This window comes from Caenorhabditis briggsae, assembly GCF_000004555.2.
Source record: "Caenorhabditis briggsae complete genome, chrV, whole genome shotgun sequence".
Lineage (NCBI taxonomy): Eukaryota > Metazoa > Nematoda > Chromadorea > Rhabditida > Rhabditidae > Caenorhabditis > Caenorhabditis briggsae.
Genome location: NC_013488.2, coordinates 12,151,249 through 12,167,880, shown reverse-complemented (window position 1 = coordinate 12,167,880; position 16,632 = coordinate 12,151,249). Strand labels below are relative to the sequence as shown.

Here is a 16,632-nt window from a genome sequence, read left to right as displayed (position 1 = left end):
ATTAGGGGGGAGATTCACCCCCCGCTCCCGCCCGGGGGGCTCACGGGGTGGTAGCCCCCCGGCGGGTGGCGGGTGGCTCTTTTTTCCACCCGCCCAAATGGAAACCCTATTGTCGAGAACATTAAAATTCGTTTTCTTATATCTGAAATGCAAACGATAATCATAAAAATTCTCAGTCTTCGAACTAATACCATCACTTCTTTTTCGAAAATTTTGGACAGTTCTTGTTTCGACATCACTTCTTTTCGGATAACAAACATTTAAATACTGTACAGTCTTCATAAATTCCTTTCACATAACTCGAGTTTGCTTCAAATCCTAAAAAAATCCTTCCTGTGAATTCCAAAAATTATTTTTTACTCTGTTATGTTGAAAGTTATACCATTAAAAATTTCGAAAGTTCATATACCAAGTAATTAAAATACTTATATAAAAATTCTAATCTTCATGAAAATAGTAGGAAATTAGGTAAAACCAGAAAACAAATTGAAAACTAAACGATGAGTCCGAAGGTAAAAAATCACCAATCAGAATTTGGCCAAGACTTTTAGACTTCCGACTTTTGGCCAAAACCTGTGGGAGCCATCACAACGGCTGATAGAGGCGCATAACTTGACCAAGACTTGTGGGAGGCTTGGCCAACACTTGTGAAATCATGAAATTTGGCTAGGAATTGAAACCCGCAGCCGAGTTTGTCCTTTGTCTTGAGAAGAAGAACTTTGAGAGTGGGAAAGAACCAATCAGAACAGATGAATATTGAAATCGAGAATAATTGCTCCATAGCAGAGCCAACATAAACATCAGAAGAAACATTCACCGACATGTTTAAATAAACCATACCAGGAAGCATATTTATGAGAACTAAACATTATATCGACAAAACGGCATTGGAATTGCGAGTAGAAACATCCACCGAATGAAGCGAAAGGGTTGAAGTCATCGAGTGTTTGTGGGTCGCCCGTGCCTCTACCTGCAACGACAACATATGTGTAAACTAGTTCCAAAAGTGATTTTTGTAGCATGGTCTAAATGATGATTACGTCTTAGGGAGAAAACAACTTTTTTCCTGAGTGCGACCAAAAATCAATCGAAAAACTCACCTTAGTCCTCATATTCACGGTGCCAATTGCTTGTTTGTTCCAGGAGTGGAACGTTTCTTTTCCATGATGCCGGCATACCTGAAAGGTGTTGCCGACTGAGAGCATCAACAGACCAAACGGAACGACAGTAGCGAGGGACAATGGGCGCCAACTCGATGATTAAAAAATAGAATTTTTGGATAAGATGCGATATGGGATTTCGAAATTAATGATTATTAGAATTGAAAAATGTTGGATGTTTCATGAGAGAGTTGACTAAAGAGAAAGATAATAGACTTAATTAAAGGGGGACTCCGACCAAAAATTTTTATTGCATTAAAATGTGTTAAAAGTTATCTATTTTCCGAATATTATTGCGAAAAAATTCAAAAAAATCCGAAATTCCCAAAAAACGCCGTTGAAAAGAAAGAAAATTCAAAAAAAGGTGCCGCCGGGGGACAAGGATTTTCAGTGAGAAACCTAGGCCACGGCAGCGGGCGCCTTTCCTATGTGGCAAATTTTCCGGTTTTTTTTCAATTTCATGTCCGGCAGGTAAAAAACGTAAAAAACCGGCGCTATACTAGTTGGAAGGGGTCACTTTTTTTTTGCGATTTTTTCACTTTTTTCAAAAATAGTTCTCAAAATATAATTCTCGGATTTTTTGAACCATTTTTAGTATTAATACTTTTTTGAATAGCCTCAACAACAACAATTTATTTAAAACAACAAAACTTTGAAAAGTATGAAAACAAAAATTTAATTCAATGGGTATTTCTCCGAGATTTGCTTCCACAGCTCATAGAATTTCGACTCTTCGTGATACTTGAACATCCAAAGAGCCTGAAACCAGTGATCGTCCCAATTGTCTCCTCTGAGTCCACATTTGGGTTTGATTTCTTTCTTCAACTGGCTCCAAAGTGACTCAACACGTTGAGTGTGGACACCAGTTGTTGGATTCACGAAGTCCACTTCGGGCCATCCAGAGAATAAATAGAAGCTTCTAAGGCTTAAAAGAGCAGCCTGAGCAGACATTTTGACGAACTAGTTCAACTATTATAGGAGATGTAACTCGACTAAAACGTAAACAACAACAACAACTTTGAAATGAGCAATATACTGTTTTTAGCTTTTACCATTTTTACCTAAGCCTAGAACATTGAGGACAAATTCGCAGCTCCTCCGTTAAAACTATTGCCATTACTGAAATAGGCTTAGGCTTCCAGGAAAGAAATCTGCAAATTCAGAAGAAATTCTAAGTGAAAACGAAAAAAAATAATTGAAATGTTTGAAAAAATGAAAAAAAACTGCTAAAAAATTTTTGATGGCATCAGAAAATCCGAGAATTATATTTTGAAAGCTATTTTTTGGAAATTTTCGGCAAAAAATTTTTTTTCAGAAAGAAAATTTTTTTTGATGGAAAATTATTTGTGTCCTAACAACTTAAAAACATCATAGAAATAATCAGCGATCATTTTTATGTCGAAAAAAGTGAAAAAATCGCAAAGAAAAGTGACCCCTTCCAATTAGTATAGCGCCAAAAAACCACTGTCGGCGACTTGAAAAAAAGGCTGTCATTTGCCGTGGCCTAGGTTTCTCACTGAAAATCCTCGTCCCCCGGCGGCACCTTTTTTTGAATTTTCTTCCTTTTCAACGCCGTTTTTCGGGGATTTCGGGTTTTCTTTGAATTTTTTCGCAATAATATTTGAAAAATAGATAAATTTTAACACATTTTAATGCAATAAAAATTTCTGGTCGGAGTCCCCCTTTAACAAGAGAATAACAGACTTAATTAACAAGAGAAAAGAGAATGGCGCCCAATGGCTCACTACTGCCGCCCGTGATCAATAGTCATCAAGGTCAATGTTGTCAAACGCGTCTTCTAAATCGACATGTGCCAGATCTACTCTATAACGAAGAAGACCCCCGATTCCTCCGAATCCTCGAACAAATTGAGCACCTTCTTGCGATTTGTCTGTAACGATTTTCAAAGCAGCTCCAAAAGTCTGAAAGAATAATTATTTAAGATATTTATATGGAATAGGGATTTACCTTGTAGTTGTTTGCAAACCATTCCAACAATGGCATAGTCTCGATGATTTCCATGTCTTGTCCAGATTCCTTGTCGGTGAAATGGGTTTTGTCTTTCTCTTCATCAGGTCTCAAGTTCAACAGTATGTCTTCTCCATCCGAATTCTTCATTTTGTACCGAACAATATGGTCTCCACTTCTCTGCTTTTGCTGACGACATAAAACTCTATTCCCAAGATCCCTTCCTTCTACAATCTGGAATCAACACTATAGATACCTGGGCCACAAACAATAAGCTTCCTCTAGCTCATACAAAGACTTCTTTTCTACGCCTTGGTTCAAGAAACAAGCACGCTCCCCCCTTCATCTCCTCCTCAGCTATTGATTCTTCTGACAATATTCGTGATCTAGGACTTATTACCGACTCCAAACTTAAGTTCACCCAACACATAAACAAATCGGTTGCTGTTTCACTTCTCCGATCCAAACAACTTTTGAAATCTTTCAAATCCTCCAACCCCTCATTCTACCTTCACTTATTCAGAACCTACGTACTCCCCTCTCTTGAGTACTGTTCAGTCTTCTATTCTCCTCCCCCAATTCCAAACTTATACTAAATTATCATTCGACGCAGACATTCCATCTTCATCTGTGAATTTTAAGGCATCACGACGAGTTGCAACTTTTGAAAGAACTATTGGGAAGAAAATTGTGGTTTTCTTTTTTGCTTGTTTTTTGATAACTTCAAAATCTCTGACGAGTCGAAATGGATGTTTTGTGTAGTCTCTCCTGGTAAATATATCCAGTAAATTGAACATTGTTCTTATATCGAAAAGTTTTTCAGTTGAATCCTTTTCTAGAACAAACATCCGTTCGGTTTAATTTTCCAACTAGTGAATAGGATTTCACAAATATCTAAAATGTAAGAATAACTTTTCGAGAAGTCCGTTCCGACTCTGTGAACCCATTTCCAGAGGTTTCGATTCGACGAAGGAAGAAGGCGCCACTTCTATTTCCGGTTTCACTTCTTCTCTTATTCACTTTTTTCTGATCTTCTGACATGTGCGGAATGGCCTTTTTTCGGAATTTCGCAAAATTCCGATTTTAAAAATTTCGGAACCTCGGAATCTTTCGATTTTCAAAAATTCGGAATTTCGGAATATTCCGATTTTAAAATTTTCGGAATTTCGGAAGTTTCGGAATTTTTCAAAATTCGAATTTAACAGCGGAAATTTCAGTTTCCCATCACAAAAACGCAAGAATCTTTTGAAAATTGACAGAATTATTTTGACAGCGCAAAAAAAATATCAAAATTACTTCTGTTCGAGACCCGCAGGTAAATTTTTCCTGGCATACTGTACTCGAAAAAATTTTAATTCCGAAAAAAATGCTTCGGAAAAATTCCGGTCGGAATTTCATTCCGAAAAAATCTTTCGGAAATATTCCGACCGGAGTTTCATTCCGAACTTTTTTCTCGGAATTATTCCGGTCGGAATTTTATTCCGAAAATGGTCGGAATTTTCGGAATTCCGAATTCCGTTCCGAACATCCCTGCTTCTGACTGGAAAATGTTGCAACACCATACTTTATGAAATAGGAAGCAAAAGTTTGAAAATTAAGGGTTTTCTGGAAATTGTCTTGAAACCTTGAGTGTCCGTTGATAACTGGAATCACATCACCAAAAAATGTTTAACGATCCTCAAATTAGTGGATCAGTGAAATCAGACCTGGGACAAACTCAATATGAGGGATCGAGTCAAATACTAGGGATTTTGCTTTTTTTTGCTGTAGAAGAATAAAAAAATAAATTTGAAATTTAGGTCATAATCTAAAAATTAAAAATCTAGGTCATGACCTAAAAATTAAAAATCTAAGTCATGACATAAGAAATTGGAATCTAGGTCATGACTAAAAACTGGAACCTAGGTCATGACCAGAAAAAAATCTAGGCTATGACCTGAGAATTGGAATCTAGATCATGATCTAAAATAAGATATCTAGGTCATAACCTAAAAGTTGAGGACCCAGGACCCCTCTCTTCTCTGGAGCCCAGAGAGGAGGGAGAACTGATTCTTCCATTCATTTCGTTCTTCCTTTATATTACTCTCCCAGAGGTCAATGGTTTCTAAACCAATTCACGTAGACATTTTGGTCTAGAATTTTGAATTTTTTTTGATCGCTCCTTTTAATCGACTTTTCTCGTTTCCTGTTTGAGATATTAAAAACTTGTCAACTGATGGAATGTTTCTGATATCAAGATAAACAGTTTCGCTTGCAAAATTTTAAATATCTTTTACAGGAATCGAAGTAAAATTGGTCAAAGTTGAACCTTCTTGGCCTTATAGTACCCGTAATCTTTCAAGAAGGTTTTGTAAATACTTGTTTAGGAAATTGGCGGCCGACAAAAAGCGGGCTCTCGTCAACCATTTTGCTTTTGACAACCGCGCAGTGGCCACATCAACATCTCAACTGAAGGTTCTGGAAGAACATCTATTCTTTCCTCTCCTTTTTCTGTGTCACTGGCATGGCGCTCAACTGGTTGCACGCCGAACCGTTATGCAGAAGGTTTCCGGTTCGGTATTGGTGGCAGCCAATATCTTATTAAAAAACCCAAAAGTCGACAGACCGACACCGGTACGTACAGACGCGTCTAGCGTTTTTTTAAATAAGGAAGAATTCCTACTTCAGTCTATGAGGTACGTTCAGAATTAATTACTTCGGACAGTAAAGTACTTTCCAGGGCCGCGCGAACGCAGCCCCGTTACGCAAAAATTGAGCTGTTGGCGAATCTCAACTCGAGACTGCCACACAGGTCAGCCCATCCAAAAGTGCAATGGATAGGCCTCGCCATGGAGATGCCGCCTTCATGATCGCGGAATGCCCCCAGCCAGGTAAGTTTATGAGTCGCCGAGCTGTGGGGGTATGGGTGCCGAGTGTCCCGACATCTCCCGGGTTCCGCCGTCCACTATGTTTAGCGTGTGAAGTGGGCGGAGTCTTGGGGCGAGGAGAAAAAGAAGAAGAGTATGAGCTAGGATGATGTTGGGAGTTTCCTGGTCAGAATTTCGCACTGTTTCTTCCAGGGATGGAAATATCGAAATAAAGATGAACCATTTTTTATTATTTCTTGTCATATTGTTTGATGTTGAATTTGTAATCTGAATCAAATTACACAAGTTCATAGAGGATTTTCATTGAACAATCAAATAAAAACACATGAATAATAATTAACATTTGACACTACTAACACAGAAATTAAGTAAACACCGGATGTATGTTAGACGACTAGAAAAGGAGACGATTGGCTGGATCATACTCGAGTTTGTCGAGATTTGGAGTGCAGGCGAAATTAATCATTGGTGGTGGGCCGCACATCAGGACAGCCGAATCCGGTCCTGGTGGGAAGAGGTTCTCCTGAAAGAAAAGTGATGTAAAAAATAATTGAGCTAAATTACACGAACCTTGATCATATTGTCATTGATGAATCCAGAGGAATACTTCCAAACTGCTGGCGGTCTGTCGATAGTATACCAAACACGGAAGCGGTCTGGATGCTTAGCCTCCAAATCATCGAGCTCTTGTCTACACAGAATATCATCTTCTGTCTGATTAGCGAATAAGAGTCTGATCTGTGTGGAATCGGTTGGATCACGAAGAATCGCTGCGATAACTTGAAGCATAGGTGTGATTCCTGTTCCTCCCGCAATCATGGACAGATGTTTGAAGCTGCGATTTGTTGGTTCCGATTTTTTGTCGGCTTTCAAACTGAAAAGTCCCTGTCCCTTGTAGACAATGTTTCCTTGTGGTCCACGGAAGCTGATCGTGTCTCCGATCTTGAGGCTCTCCAAGTATTGACTCATTTTCCCACCATCTGGGAACTTTTCATTGGTATTCTTGAAATAAACCTTGACCATCAAATCGACGAATCCCTTGTCTTCGTCACTGGATACTGGAGTATATGGACGAACGATGAGCTTTCCATCGATCTGGAAACAAAAGTTATGTCAAACATATCCGAGTTCATTGCACTCACCGTAGCACTGAGGTAGACGTGTTGTCCAATTGGAAGTCCAAGAATGTGATCCTTGGATGGAAGTCCAAATCGGAACTTTCTCGTATCATGACTGATCTCGAACTTTTCGATTAATGGAAGTGAGTATTTGACTGAATCATCGAGAAGCGTTCTTTTTGAAGTCTGAAGGCGTTAATTTAGGTTAACTGAATAAATGTTATTATCTTACTTTTTTACATGCTGAAAACGGACAGGTTTTTGTAGTCTTCAGGTACAAGTAAATTGCAATACTAGAGACCACAACGACACCTCCAGTCACAAAAAGAGTGTTATTTTCGACCATCCTATCTGCAAAGCGGTTGATTTTTTATAATTAGTGGTTGAAATCAACAAAAGAGAATTTTAGGCGGTCTACTACTTCTCTAAGTTATGTCGATTTTCACGTTTTCCGTCCTTATCAGGCATCGATTGATGAAAGAAACTCATCATGACATGCCACTCGGTTTACTTTGTCCTTTGTCTTGAGAAGAAGAACTTTGCGAGTGGAAAAGAACCTATCAGAACAGATAATTATCTAAATCGAGTATAATTGCTTTATAGCAAAAACAACGTAAACATCAGAAAAAACAACCACCGACATTTTAAAATAATCCATACCAGGAAGAATATTTATGAGAACAAAAAATTATATCGACAAAATGTCATTGGAATTGCGAGTAGAAACATCCACCGAATGAAGCGAAAGGGTTGAAGTCATCGAGTGTTTGTGGGTCGCCCGTGCCTCTACCTGCAACGACAACATATGTGTAAACTAGTTCCAAAAGTGATTTTTGTAGCATGGTCTAAATGATGATTACGTCTTAGGGAGAAAACAACTTTTTTCCTGAGTGCGACCAAAAATCAATCGAAAAACTCACCTTAGTCCTCATATTCACGGTGCCAATTGCTTGTTTGTTCCAGGAGTGAAACGTTTCTTTTCCATAATGCCGGCATACCTCAAGGGTGTTGCCGGCTGAGCGAAGAGCATCAACAGACCGAACGGAACGACAGTAGGGAGGGACAAGGGGCGCCAACTCGATGATAAAAAATAGAATTTGTGGATAAGATGCGATATGGGATTTAGAAATTAATGATTTTGAAATGATACTATTAGAATTGAAAAATGTTGGATGTTTCATGGGAGAGTTGACTGAAGAGAAAGAAAATACAGACTTAATTAACAAGAGAAAAGAGAATGGCGCCCAATGGCTCACTACTGCCGCCCGTGATCAATAGTCATCAAGGTCAATGTTGTCAAGCTCGTCTTCTAAATCGACATGTGCCAGATCTACTCTGTAACGAAGAAGACCCCCGATTCCTCCGAATCCTCGAACAAATTGAGCACCTTCTTGCGATTTGTCTGTAACGATTTCCAAAGCAGCTCCAAAAGTCTGAAAGAATAATTATTTAAGATATTTATATGGAATAGGGATTTACCTTGTAGTTGTTTGCAAACCATTCCAACAATGGCATAGTCTCGATGATTTCCATGTCTTGTCCAGATTCCTTGTCAGTGAAATGGGTTTTGTCTTTCTCTTCATCAGGTCTCAAGTTCAACAGTATGTCTTCTCCATCCGAATTCTTCATTTTGTACCGAACAATATCCAAATTCTCCCAGCAAATGAGAGTCTCGACGGCACCCATCTCCAGAGCAGCAAGGGTATCTTTGACTCCAAACACGTACTTTCCGGTATCTTGACTGATTTCATCGAAATAACCTCCGATTAGTTTTTTCTCCTGGATGAACTTGACACTGGCAAGAGTATCAGCAGCCAGTTCAATAGCTTGGTTGAAGCCGTTCTCTCCACCATAAGCAATGTCGACAGTCTTGATCATTTTTGCTTGAAGTCTTTGATCGAACATATCGGATTGACCGAGTTCCGTCTTGAAATCAGCACTTCCAGCAAGGATTAATCCAGAAACGGTGACTTTGTCATTTTTGATGAACATTTCAACAGCGTTTTCAGCGACTTTGCGAACGTAGTTGTGACGCTTTTCGTTACGAAGACGAGCAAACCGAACAGCAGACTGTCCTCCTCTACCGTGTTTCTTTGGCAAATCGACAGTAAACTTGTGAAGAACTTCACGAGTATTTCCTTGGAGTGTTCCAAACAAACAACCGTTACCATCCATGATAATAAAACCAAACTTATTATCGTCAGCAAGAAGACCTGCAAAATATAACTTTTGATATTTAGATTAATTTCGCATTAATTACCTTGCAAAGCTTCAGTGTGGAATTTGTTGTCACAAAGGTATAAGGAGGTGTTGATTGGCTTGAAAGGTTCGAAGTCGATGTTGACTTTCTTTTCTTTTCCTTCATCCGTCATGATTGTTCCACAATAGACCACTAGCCCATTCGGTGGAACCCTGTTGTAAAGCTTCAGTCTCTGCTGTACAGATGTAATAGCTCCCAATACAGACAATCTGTTCACACGAGATTTGATGTTAGAGGCGGTTCCATATTCTTCAGCAAGCATTCTGTTGATTCTAGCTACTTGATCTTTTGGAGGAATGATAAGCGAAATCATGGACGTTCCGTTTCTGAAATACACATCGAATGACTGCATGATGTTTTGACTAACCCTCGAGCAAGTTCCAAACTCTTAATAAGCCGCTTGATCTTCCACATTTCGACGTTCCTGTCGGCGGCATCGTCGCTTCCGGCGTTAGCACCTGCTGCAGGAGCGCTCATTTTTCTTGGTGCTTCTAGGCACTTAACACCTGGAAAATTCACAATAGGGTTTGGGGCTTTGGAAAAGTGGGTAAAAAGAATAAGAGCCGAACACTCTAGACACTGAGATTCTAAAATATAATAAAATGACTTATAATGCAGCCACAGTCTGAGGGTTTTTGTTTTGCAAAACATTGAGTCATTTTGCATAATATTGAGTCTATGAATAAATTGTTGCACAACATTATGAAAACTTGGATCTCTAGGATGGATGAAAGCTTTGGAAAGATTCAAACAAGAAATTTCAAAATTCGGTAATTATCCTTTTTTTGAGCTAATAAAATCGATATTTAGTGACGTCAGCCATTGAAAAAAAAAATTGAAAATGGGGAAAATAATTCAAATGGTACCAAGGCTACAAGATTACGGTTTTTGAGTAGGTCTTAGCGCGAAAAGCGTTCCGACAGTCCATACTTGCTGCAGTAGAAGAGCGAGCGCAGGAGACGGCCACGGCCGCAAAAACACGATTAAAAAACTCTTTCGAAAATAAGTTTATCCGGTGGTTCCAGCTGGAATCTGCTTTGATTTGTCATAATTTGCTATTTTCTAGTCGACTTTTTAAGATGGGATGATTATATTTTTACAGAAAATGGAGGAATCGATTTCCGCCAAAAAGAACTCGGAGAAGAAAGCTCGAGTTTTCGATCTGCAAGCCATGATGGCTCAAGCGTTAAGTAATGCGCCGCGATCGGAAGAATCTGCTCATACACAACAATCTGCGTCGCTTCCTTCCAGATCGGAGTCAGGTGTCTCTTCCTCGGCTGTTTCAGATGACGACGACGATGGTAAGTAATATTTTCGCGTTTTAAGAACGAATCAATGTGGTTTCAGATTTCATGCCTGCGCTTCCTCCTGGTTTCCAGAAAAACAACGACGAAGCTGGACCATCTTCTTCAGCTGTGGACAATACTGAAGATAGCGACGATAGTGATTTCGACGAGACTGACGCTATTTCCATCATCAAATTGATTCCTGCTGCTTGTGAGGCAAAAATCAGACATGGAACGCAAGCAATAAGTGCTCTTCGGGTTGAGCCTCCCGGTGTTCGTTTTGCTAGTGGTGGTCTTGATTATTACGTCAAGCTATTCGACTTTCAAAAAATGGACATGTCTTTGAGACACGACAAAGAATTGCTTCCAGCCGAGAGTCATGTCATTAACTCTTTAGCTTTTTCACCCAACGGTGAAACCCTTGTCGTGGCCAGTGGAGAAGCCATCATTCGCCTTCTCGATCGAGCTGGTAAACAATGGTCAGAAACAGTCCGCGGAGATCAATATATTGTGGATCTCAACATCACCAAGGGTCACACTGCCACTGTAAATTGCGTTGAATTCAATCCTCTGAACAAAAACGAATACCTCTCTTGTTCTGATGACGGAAGCTTGCGTCTCTGGAGTTTGGAAGATCATAAAGTTATCACGAAGTGTATCAACAAGCATAGAAAAGTCATCAAAACCAAAGGAGCACATGGGAAACGTGTCAGTCCACAAGTCTGTACATTCTCTCCTGATGGTAAATGGATTGCCGCTGGATGTGACGATGGATCTGTTCAAGCATGGAAATACGGATCGCAATATGTTAGTTCATGATTTAAGGTTCAACATTTATTTGCATAATTATAGGTGAACGTAAACTACCTCGTTCGGAAGGCACACAGCGGCTCCATAACTTCTATTGCATTCTCTCCGGATTCAAAACGGCTGCTTTCTCGAGGATTTGATGATACTTTGAAAATGTGGAGCTTGGAAAATGCCAAAGAACCTCTTCTAGTCAAAACAGGACTCGAAAATGCATTCAAAAGGTTTGAAATAGTGATTCGGAATTCAGTCTTAATTTAAAATTGTTTCAGCACAGATTGTGGGTTCTCTCCTCGCGCTGAAGTCGTATTCACTGGAACTTCATCTCCTAATAAGGACACACCTGGAACTTTGCAGTTTTTCGATCCGATGACTTTTGAATTAGTTTACAAAATCGACTTCCCGGGAGTATCCTGTCATCGAGTTCAGTGGCATCCTCGTCTTAATCAGATTATCGTCGGATTATCAGATGGAACAATTCATGTCTACTACGATCAGGCAATATCTCAACGTGGAGTCATGTCGTGCGTCACCAAGCCATTGAAAAGAAATCGAGCTTCAGAAGTTGTGCGAGAGGATATGGTTCTATCGCGTAAGTTTTGATCCAGATTTATCATGAAATTAATTAAAATATTTTCAGCACTGTCTTTGGAAATGTTCCAGCCTCGTGGAGAAGAAGGGGAAGAGAAGGAGGTTACTGGATGGCGAATCAAGAAATATCTTCGAATGCAAGATAACAAGTTGCGTCCAGAGTTTCGAAAGCCTGCCGACATGCCAATCAACGGAAAAAGTGCGAATGGACGTGTTGCTGCAAGTGGAGGCAGTCTTCATTCCTACTTGGCAAAACAGATTGGAACTGCTCGTAACGCTGAGTTCTTGCGAGATACTGACGTTCGTGCTAGTATTTTGAAACACGCTAAAGACGCTGAAGAAAATCCATTGTACATTGATAAAGCGTACCGAAAGACTCAACCGAAAAAGATTTTCCAAGATACAACAGTCGAGCCAGAAGACCAAGACGACGAAGAGCTGCAACCTGTATTCAAGATGCCAAGAACGAAGTAATACAAAACACACTGATTTACGTTCCATGATTCGATTACTGTGTTTTCTGTCTACCAGTTACTTTTTTTCTGTTATTCTATTATTCTGTGTGTATGTTTTCTGTCTTCATTCCCATTATAATAAAAAATAAAAGTCATAAGATTGCATTTGGAGAATAGTTCCAGTCATTCTTCTTGTTCAAATATCTCATTGAGGTACACTCTAGCCTGCTCCATTCTGTCATTCTTCTCTTTTCTCTCAACTCGCATCGTCAACAAAATGTGTAGGTCACTCACTGACTACATGCGTGTTCTCAGTACTCTGCCCAAAAATGCTGTGCCTTTTTCACCTGATGATGATTTAGGTTATAAATATTTCGTTTTTTTTTTCAATTCGAACTAATATTACAGTCATTAGTGAATATGCTCCCACAATTTTTTTTTTCAAAAACTGAGATCGAGTTGGTGGTACGATAGTTATTGGTGTTCAGATTCAATTTCACACATTTCCGCTTTTAATTTTTCTCAATTTTTATTCAATCACAAAAAAAACTGTAGCACGAAAACAAACAAAATCGAAAGAAACAACTGAACAATGTTTTCTCGTTTTCTCACTAAAAACAACCTTCGTCGTCCTTGGAATATTTTCCCTTTTCTCCTCTTGATCGGTCAGTATAATCGTCTTCTCGTTCGTTGCTTGATGTGTTATCACATACTTCAATCAGGATCTTTCTATTTTCGATTTTTACGAATTCAGCTTTTCTCAAAGAGTTTCTACCTTGCACCCAGTTGCTAGCCATTCTTTATTAGGCGATCAGTTCTCATTAAGTTTCTAGATGTGGTTCATAAAGCATTATAGGACATCTGAAGAAACACGCCCAGATTTTATCCAATGACATCATTCTGTCCATTGTTTCATCCAGCCGGATTCTTGCGCTTGAAAATAAGCTGATTTTAGTTTTCAGTCTTCAATTCTTCGAATCAAATAGTTCAAGAGATCTTAAAACCAAATAATCTGTCATTTTGAAGTTTCTCCGAAAAGTTTACACAACCTTCAATTTATATTTCAAAGTTTCCTATAACTGCCTTTTTCCGCTGACTGCGATTAAAATATTTCACTTCGTTGATTGGTTACTTGTTTGCGCGAATGTCGTCATGTGGTCATCATTTCTGACCGCTGCTTCTTTTACTTCTTCTTCTCCGAATATATTTTTTTTTTCAAAATTCCCTGCGTCACTTCCCTTCGGCCTTCTTTCAGCAATTTATTTAGCCAGCTGAAATTGATAACGATAACCGGCCAGTATAAAACCTCGGTTGAGTGCCGAAGGTCAGGCTAACTACTTCATAAACTTTTTATTTTTTTTCCCATCTCTATCAATTAAGAAAGGAAAATTTTCAAGAATTTTCAGAAATGGGATTCACTGAACTTGTTGAAACTCAACGCAAATACTTCCGCACCGGAGTGACGAAGCCAGTTCAATTCAGAAAGGAACAACTTCTGAAGCTCAAGAAATTCATTGAAGAGAATCGTGAAGCTTTGTCAGAGGCTGTCTGGAAAGATTTGAGAAGAGTGAGTATTTGGATAGTTCAATCTTTTTGATTGTAACTATTTTTCAGCGTCATGAATCTACGGAAATCCTCGAAATCGGAATGACCATTGGGGAAATCGACTACTTTTTGAAAAATATTGATGATTGGGTGAAGCCAACACATGTTGAGAAAACGTTCACAACTGCTCTTGACAAACCAGTCATTGAAAAAGATCCAAAAGGAGTTGTCCTAATCGTTTCCCCATGGAATTATCCGGTCTCTATGATTCTCCTCCCAATGGTTCCAGCGCTTGCCGCAGGAAATACGGTAGTTATCAAGCCATCCGAGTTGTCTGAAAACGTTGCGGCAACTTTCGAAAAACTGATTCCAAAGTACTTCGAGCCGAAATATGTAGCAGTTGTGAATGGAGGAATCCCAGAAACCACCGATTTGCTAGAGGAGAGATTCGACCACATCCTCTACACTGGTTGTCCACCAGTTGCCAAAATCATTATGACGGCCGCAGCAAAGCATTTGACTCCAGTTACTTTGGAATTGGGAGGAAAATGGTGATTATTAATTCTTCTGAATTCTTTGTCTAATTTTTTTCTTTTCAGCCCAGTTGTCGTGGAGGATGACACTGATATCGATATCTCCGCAAAACGTATCGCATGGGGAAAATGGCTTAACTGTGGACAGACATGTCTCGCACCAGACTACATTCTTGTCAATAGCACTGTGAAGCCGAAGGTTAGTTTTTTCTTCACGATTTCTCTTACTTTTGATCACTGATTTGCAATGGTCACATTTACTGATAACAAGACATTTTGTTTATCAGAATAAAAATGGTTGGACAAATAAAATGAAACATATGATAAGACTACAACACTAGACTACAAAAACTTTTTCCAGCTTGTTGCTGCTATCCGCAAATACATTAACGAATTTTATGGAGAGAATGTGAAGGCTAGCAAGGACTACGCAAGAATCATCAACCAGAGACATTTTGAGTTAGTCAATCACTTATTGTGAACAAACCGAAAAAAAATTCCGATCCTTTTGTGTCACAATAACTTTGAACATCCCCTTTTCAGTCGTATCACTGGTCTTCTTGAGAAAACACAAGGAGCAACTCTCATTGGAGGAGAAAGCGACCGTGCCGATCTCTTCATCCCACCAACTGTTCTGGACGTCGAGAAGAATGATCCATTCATGCACGATGAAATTTTCGGACCAGTTCTCCCTATTATCACTGTCAAATCATTCTCAGAGTCTCTCGAGTACATTGCCGACGGAGAGAAGCCGCTGGCTGCGTACATCTTCACGAAAAATGAAGCCAAAGTGAAGAGACTATTGAATGAAACAAGCAGTGGTGGTGTCACTGTGAACGATGTGCTCATGCACATTACAGGTACATTCACCAGAAAGTTGACCTACTTTCGTTGACTTTTTTTCAGTGGATACTCTTCCATTCGGTGGTGTTGGAGTTTCTGGAATGGGTCGTTACCGTGGAAAGTTTGGATTTGACACTTTCACTCATGAGAAGTCTGTTCTTCACAGAGGATTTTTCGGAGAGTCTCTGCAAGCGTATGTACTACCCAATTAAGACGAAAAACATCCAAAATCAAAAACTTCAGCTCCCGTTATCCTCCTCTGAATCAACAAAAACTTGACCAAATGCGAAAGTTGACTGGCAAACGCATTTCGTTGAATCTCATCAACGTGGCTACACTTCCTATTGTAATGGCATCGTTCGTGTTCGGAATGCTCTTCCAGGTATGCCGCAAAAGCCTCTCCGATTAGCCACTAATACCGTCAGCACCAGCTTCACTAGAACCCAATGCACACTAACCTAATTTCAGAGTTGTTCTAGAAGAAGGGAGGATGACTGAATAGTGCAAAAATACGTGAATGCATGTTTTAGTCCATTTTTCTTTGTTCGTTCAATGTTGTGTGATGTGATTAACTAAATAAGTCTTAATAAATAATTATTAACATGTATTGTAAACATGTCTTATTCGTTTTCTGACACTATTTTCTGTATTTTCTGAATAACCTAGTGTCGCTTTGCCATTATCTATCAACTTATAATCGTTTCACTCAAAAATAATCGTAGTTTCAGTTCATTTTCCGCTTCTCGGCGTAAAATCAAGACTGGCTGGTGGTGGTTGCATTTGCGAGACGGTGTACGGTAGTAGGAAGTGTTTGCGGATTGTATGTGCGGTTCAATGTATCACCCTCACGTATTTTCGCACTATGTCTCTCCTTTCTTCTGTCACCTATTTTCTGATTTACAAACTTTCCTAGTCATTTTTTTCTCGAACTCTTTAACCAACATTCCAATCTAGTCCATAAAACATTTGCATGTAAAAACTTATATTTCGATATTACCTATAGACCAATCACTAATAGTATATCTCTCAACAATCCTTTTATTCGTTTTCAGAAATATGCCCGCAATCTCCATTAATAATTCTTCTGAAAAATATGTATTTTTCTTTTCATTTGCTTTTCCGGATTGTAAATTTTTCTTTTCTTGATTATCTAATAAAATACATTATTGAAATCATGTCTTTACGAATCGTTTCAGGCT

The 16,632-nt window shown here is 39.2% G+C and overlaps 7 protein-coding genes across 7 annotated transcripts; 2 read left to right on the top strand and 5 right to left on the bottom strand.

The window, feature by feature from the left end:
- Window positions 1-800: 800 nt before the first annotated feature.
- CBG27141 lies at window positions 801-1,022 on the bottom strand (the record flags this gene model as incomplete). The annotated part of the gene is made up of 1 exon (XM_045237805.1): window positions 801-1,022. One exon carries the CDS (start codon window positions 1,020-1,022, stop codon window positions 801-803), a length of 222 nt encoding a protein of 73 aa, XP_045100163.1.
- An 813-nt stretch (window positions 1,023-1,835) lies between these two features.
- On the bottom strand, window positions 1,836-2,111 carry CBG18937 (the record flags this gene model as incomplete). The annotated part of the gene is made up of 1 exon (XM_002637212.1): window positions 1,836-2,111. One exon carries the CDS (start codon window positions 2,109-2,111, stop codon window positions 1,836-1,838), a length of 276 nt encoding a protein of 91 aa, XP_002637258.1.
- Window positions 2,112-2,920: 809 nt separating this feature from the next.
- Window positions 2,921-3,278, bottom strand: CBG18936 (the record flags this gene model as incomplete). Its single annotated transcript, XM_002637211.2, has 2 exons — window positions 2,921-3,082; window positions 3,129-3,278. 2 exons carry the CDS (start codon window positions 3,276-3,278, stop codon window positions 2,921-2,923), a joined length of 312 nt encoding a protein of 103 aa, XP_002637257.2.
- Window positions 3,279-6,389: 3,111 nt separating this feature from the next.
- CBG18935 lies at window positions 6,390-7,459 on the bottom strand (the record flags this gene model as incomplete). Its single annotated transcript, XM_002637210.1, has 4 exons — window positions 6,390-6,518; window positions 6,566-7,090; window positions 7,138-7,299; window positions 7,346-7,459. The coding sequence occupies 4 exons, from the start codon at window positions 7,457-7,459 to the stop codon at window positions 6,390-6,392; spliced, it is 930 nt and encodes a 309-aa protein (XP_002637256.1).
- A 342-nt stretch (window positions 7,460-7,801) lies between these two features.
- On the bottom strand, window positions 7,802-9,850 carry Cbr-etf-1 (the record flags this gene model as incomplete). Its single annotated transcript, XM_002637209.2, has 6 exons — window positions 7,802-7,903; window positions 8,034-8,273; window positions 8,430-8,546; window positions 8,593-9,326; window positions 9,374-9,699; window positions 9,741-9,850. 6 exons carry the CDS (start codon window positions 9,848-9,850, stop codon window positions 7,802-7,804), a joined length of 1,629 nt encoding a protein of 542 aa, XP_002637255.2.
- A 628-nt stretch (window positions 9,851-10,478) lies between these two features.
- On the top strand, window positions 10,479-12,531 carry Cbr-gad-1 (the record flags this gene model as incomplete). Its single annotated transcript, XM_002637208.1, has 5 exons — window positions 10,479-10,674; window positions 10,721-11,466; window positions 11,512-11,690; window positions 11,739-12,058; window positions 12,107-12,531. The coding sequence occupies 5 exons, from the start codon at window positions 10,479-10,481 to the stop codon at window positions 12,529-12,531; spliced, it is 1,866 nt and encodes a 621-aa protein (XP_002637254.1).
- A 1,389-nt stretch (window positions 12,532-13,920) lies between these two features.
- Window positions 13,921-15,931, top strand: Cbr-alh-4 (the record flags this gene model as incomplete). The annotated part of the gene is given in 8 exon segments (XM_045237804.1): window positions 13,921-14,079; window positions 14,127-14,608; window positions 14,657-14,789; window positions 14,952-15,049; window positions 15,134-15,480; window positions 15,497-15,626; window positions 15,677-15,815; window positions 15,902-15,931. The coding sequence occupies 8 exon segments, from the start codon at window positions 13,921-13,923 to the stop codon at window positions 15,929-15,931; spliced, it is 1,518 nt and encodes a 505-aa protein (XP_045096616.1).
- Between the last annotated feature and the right edge of the window lie 701 nt (window positions 15,932-16,632).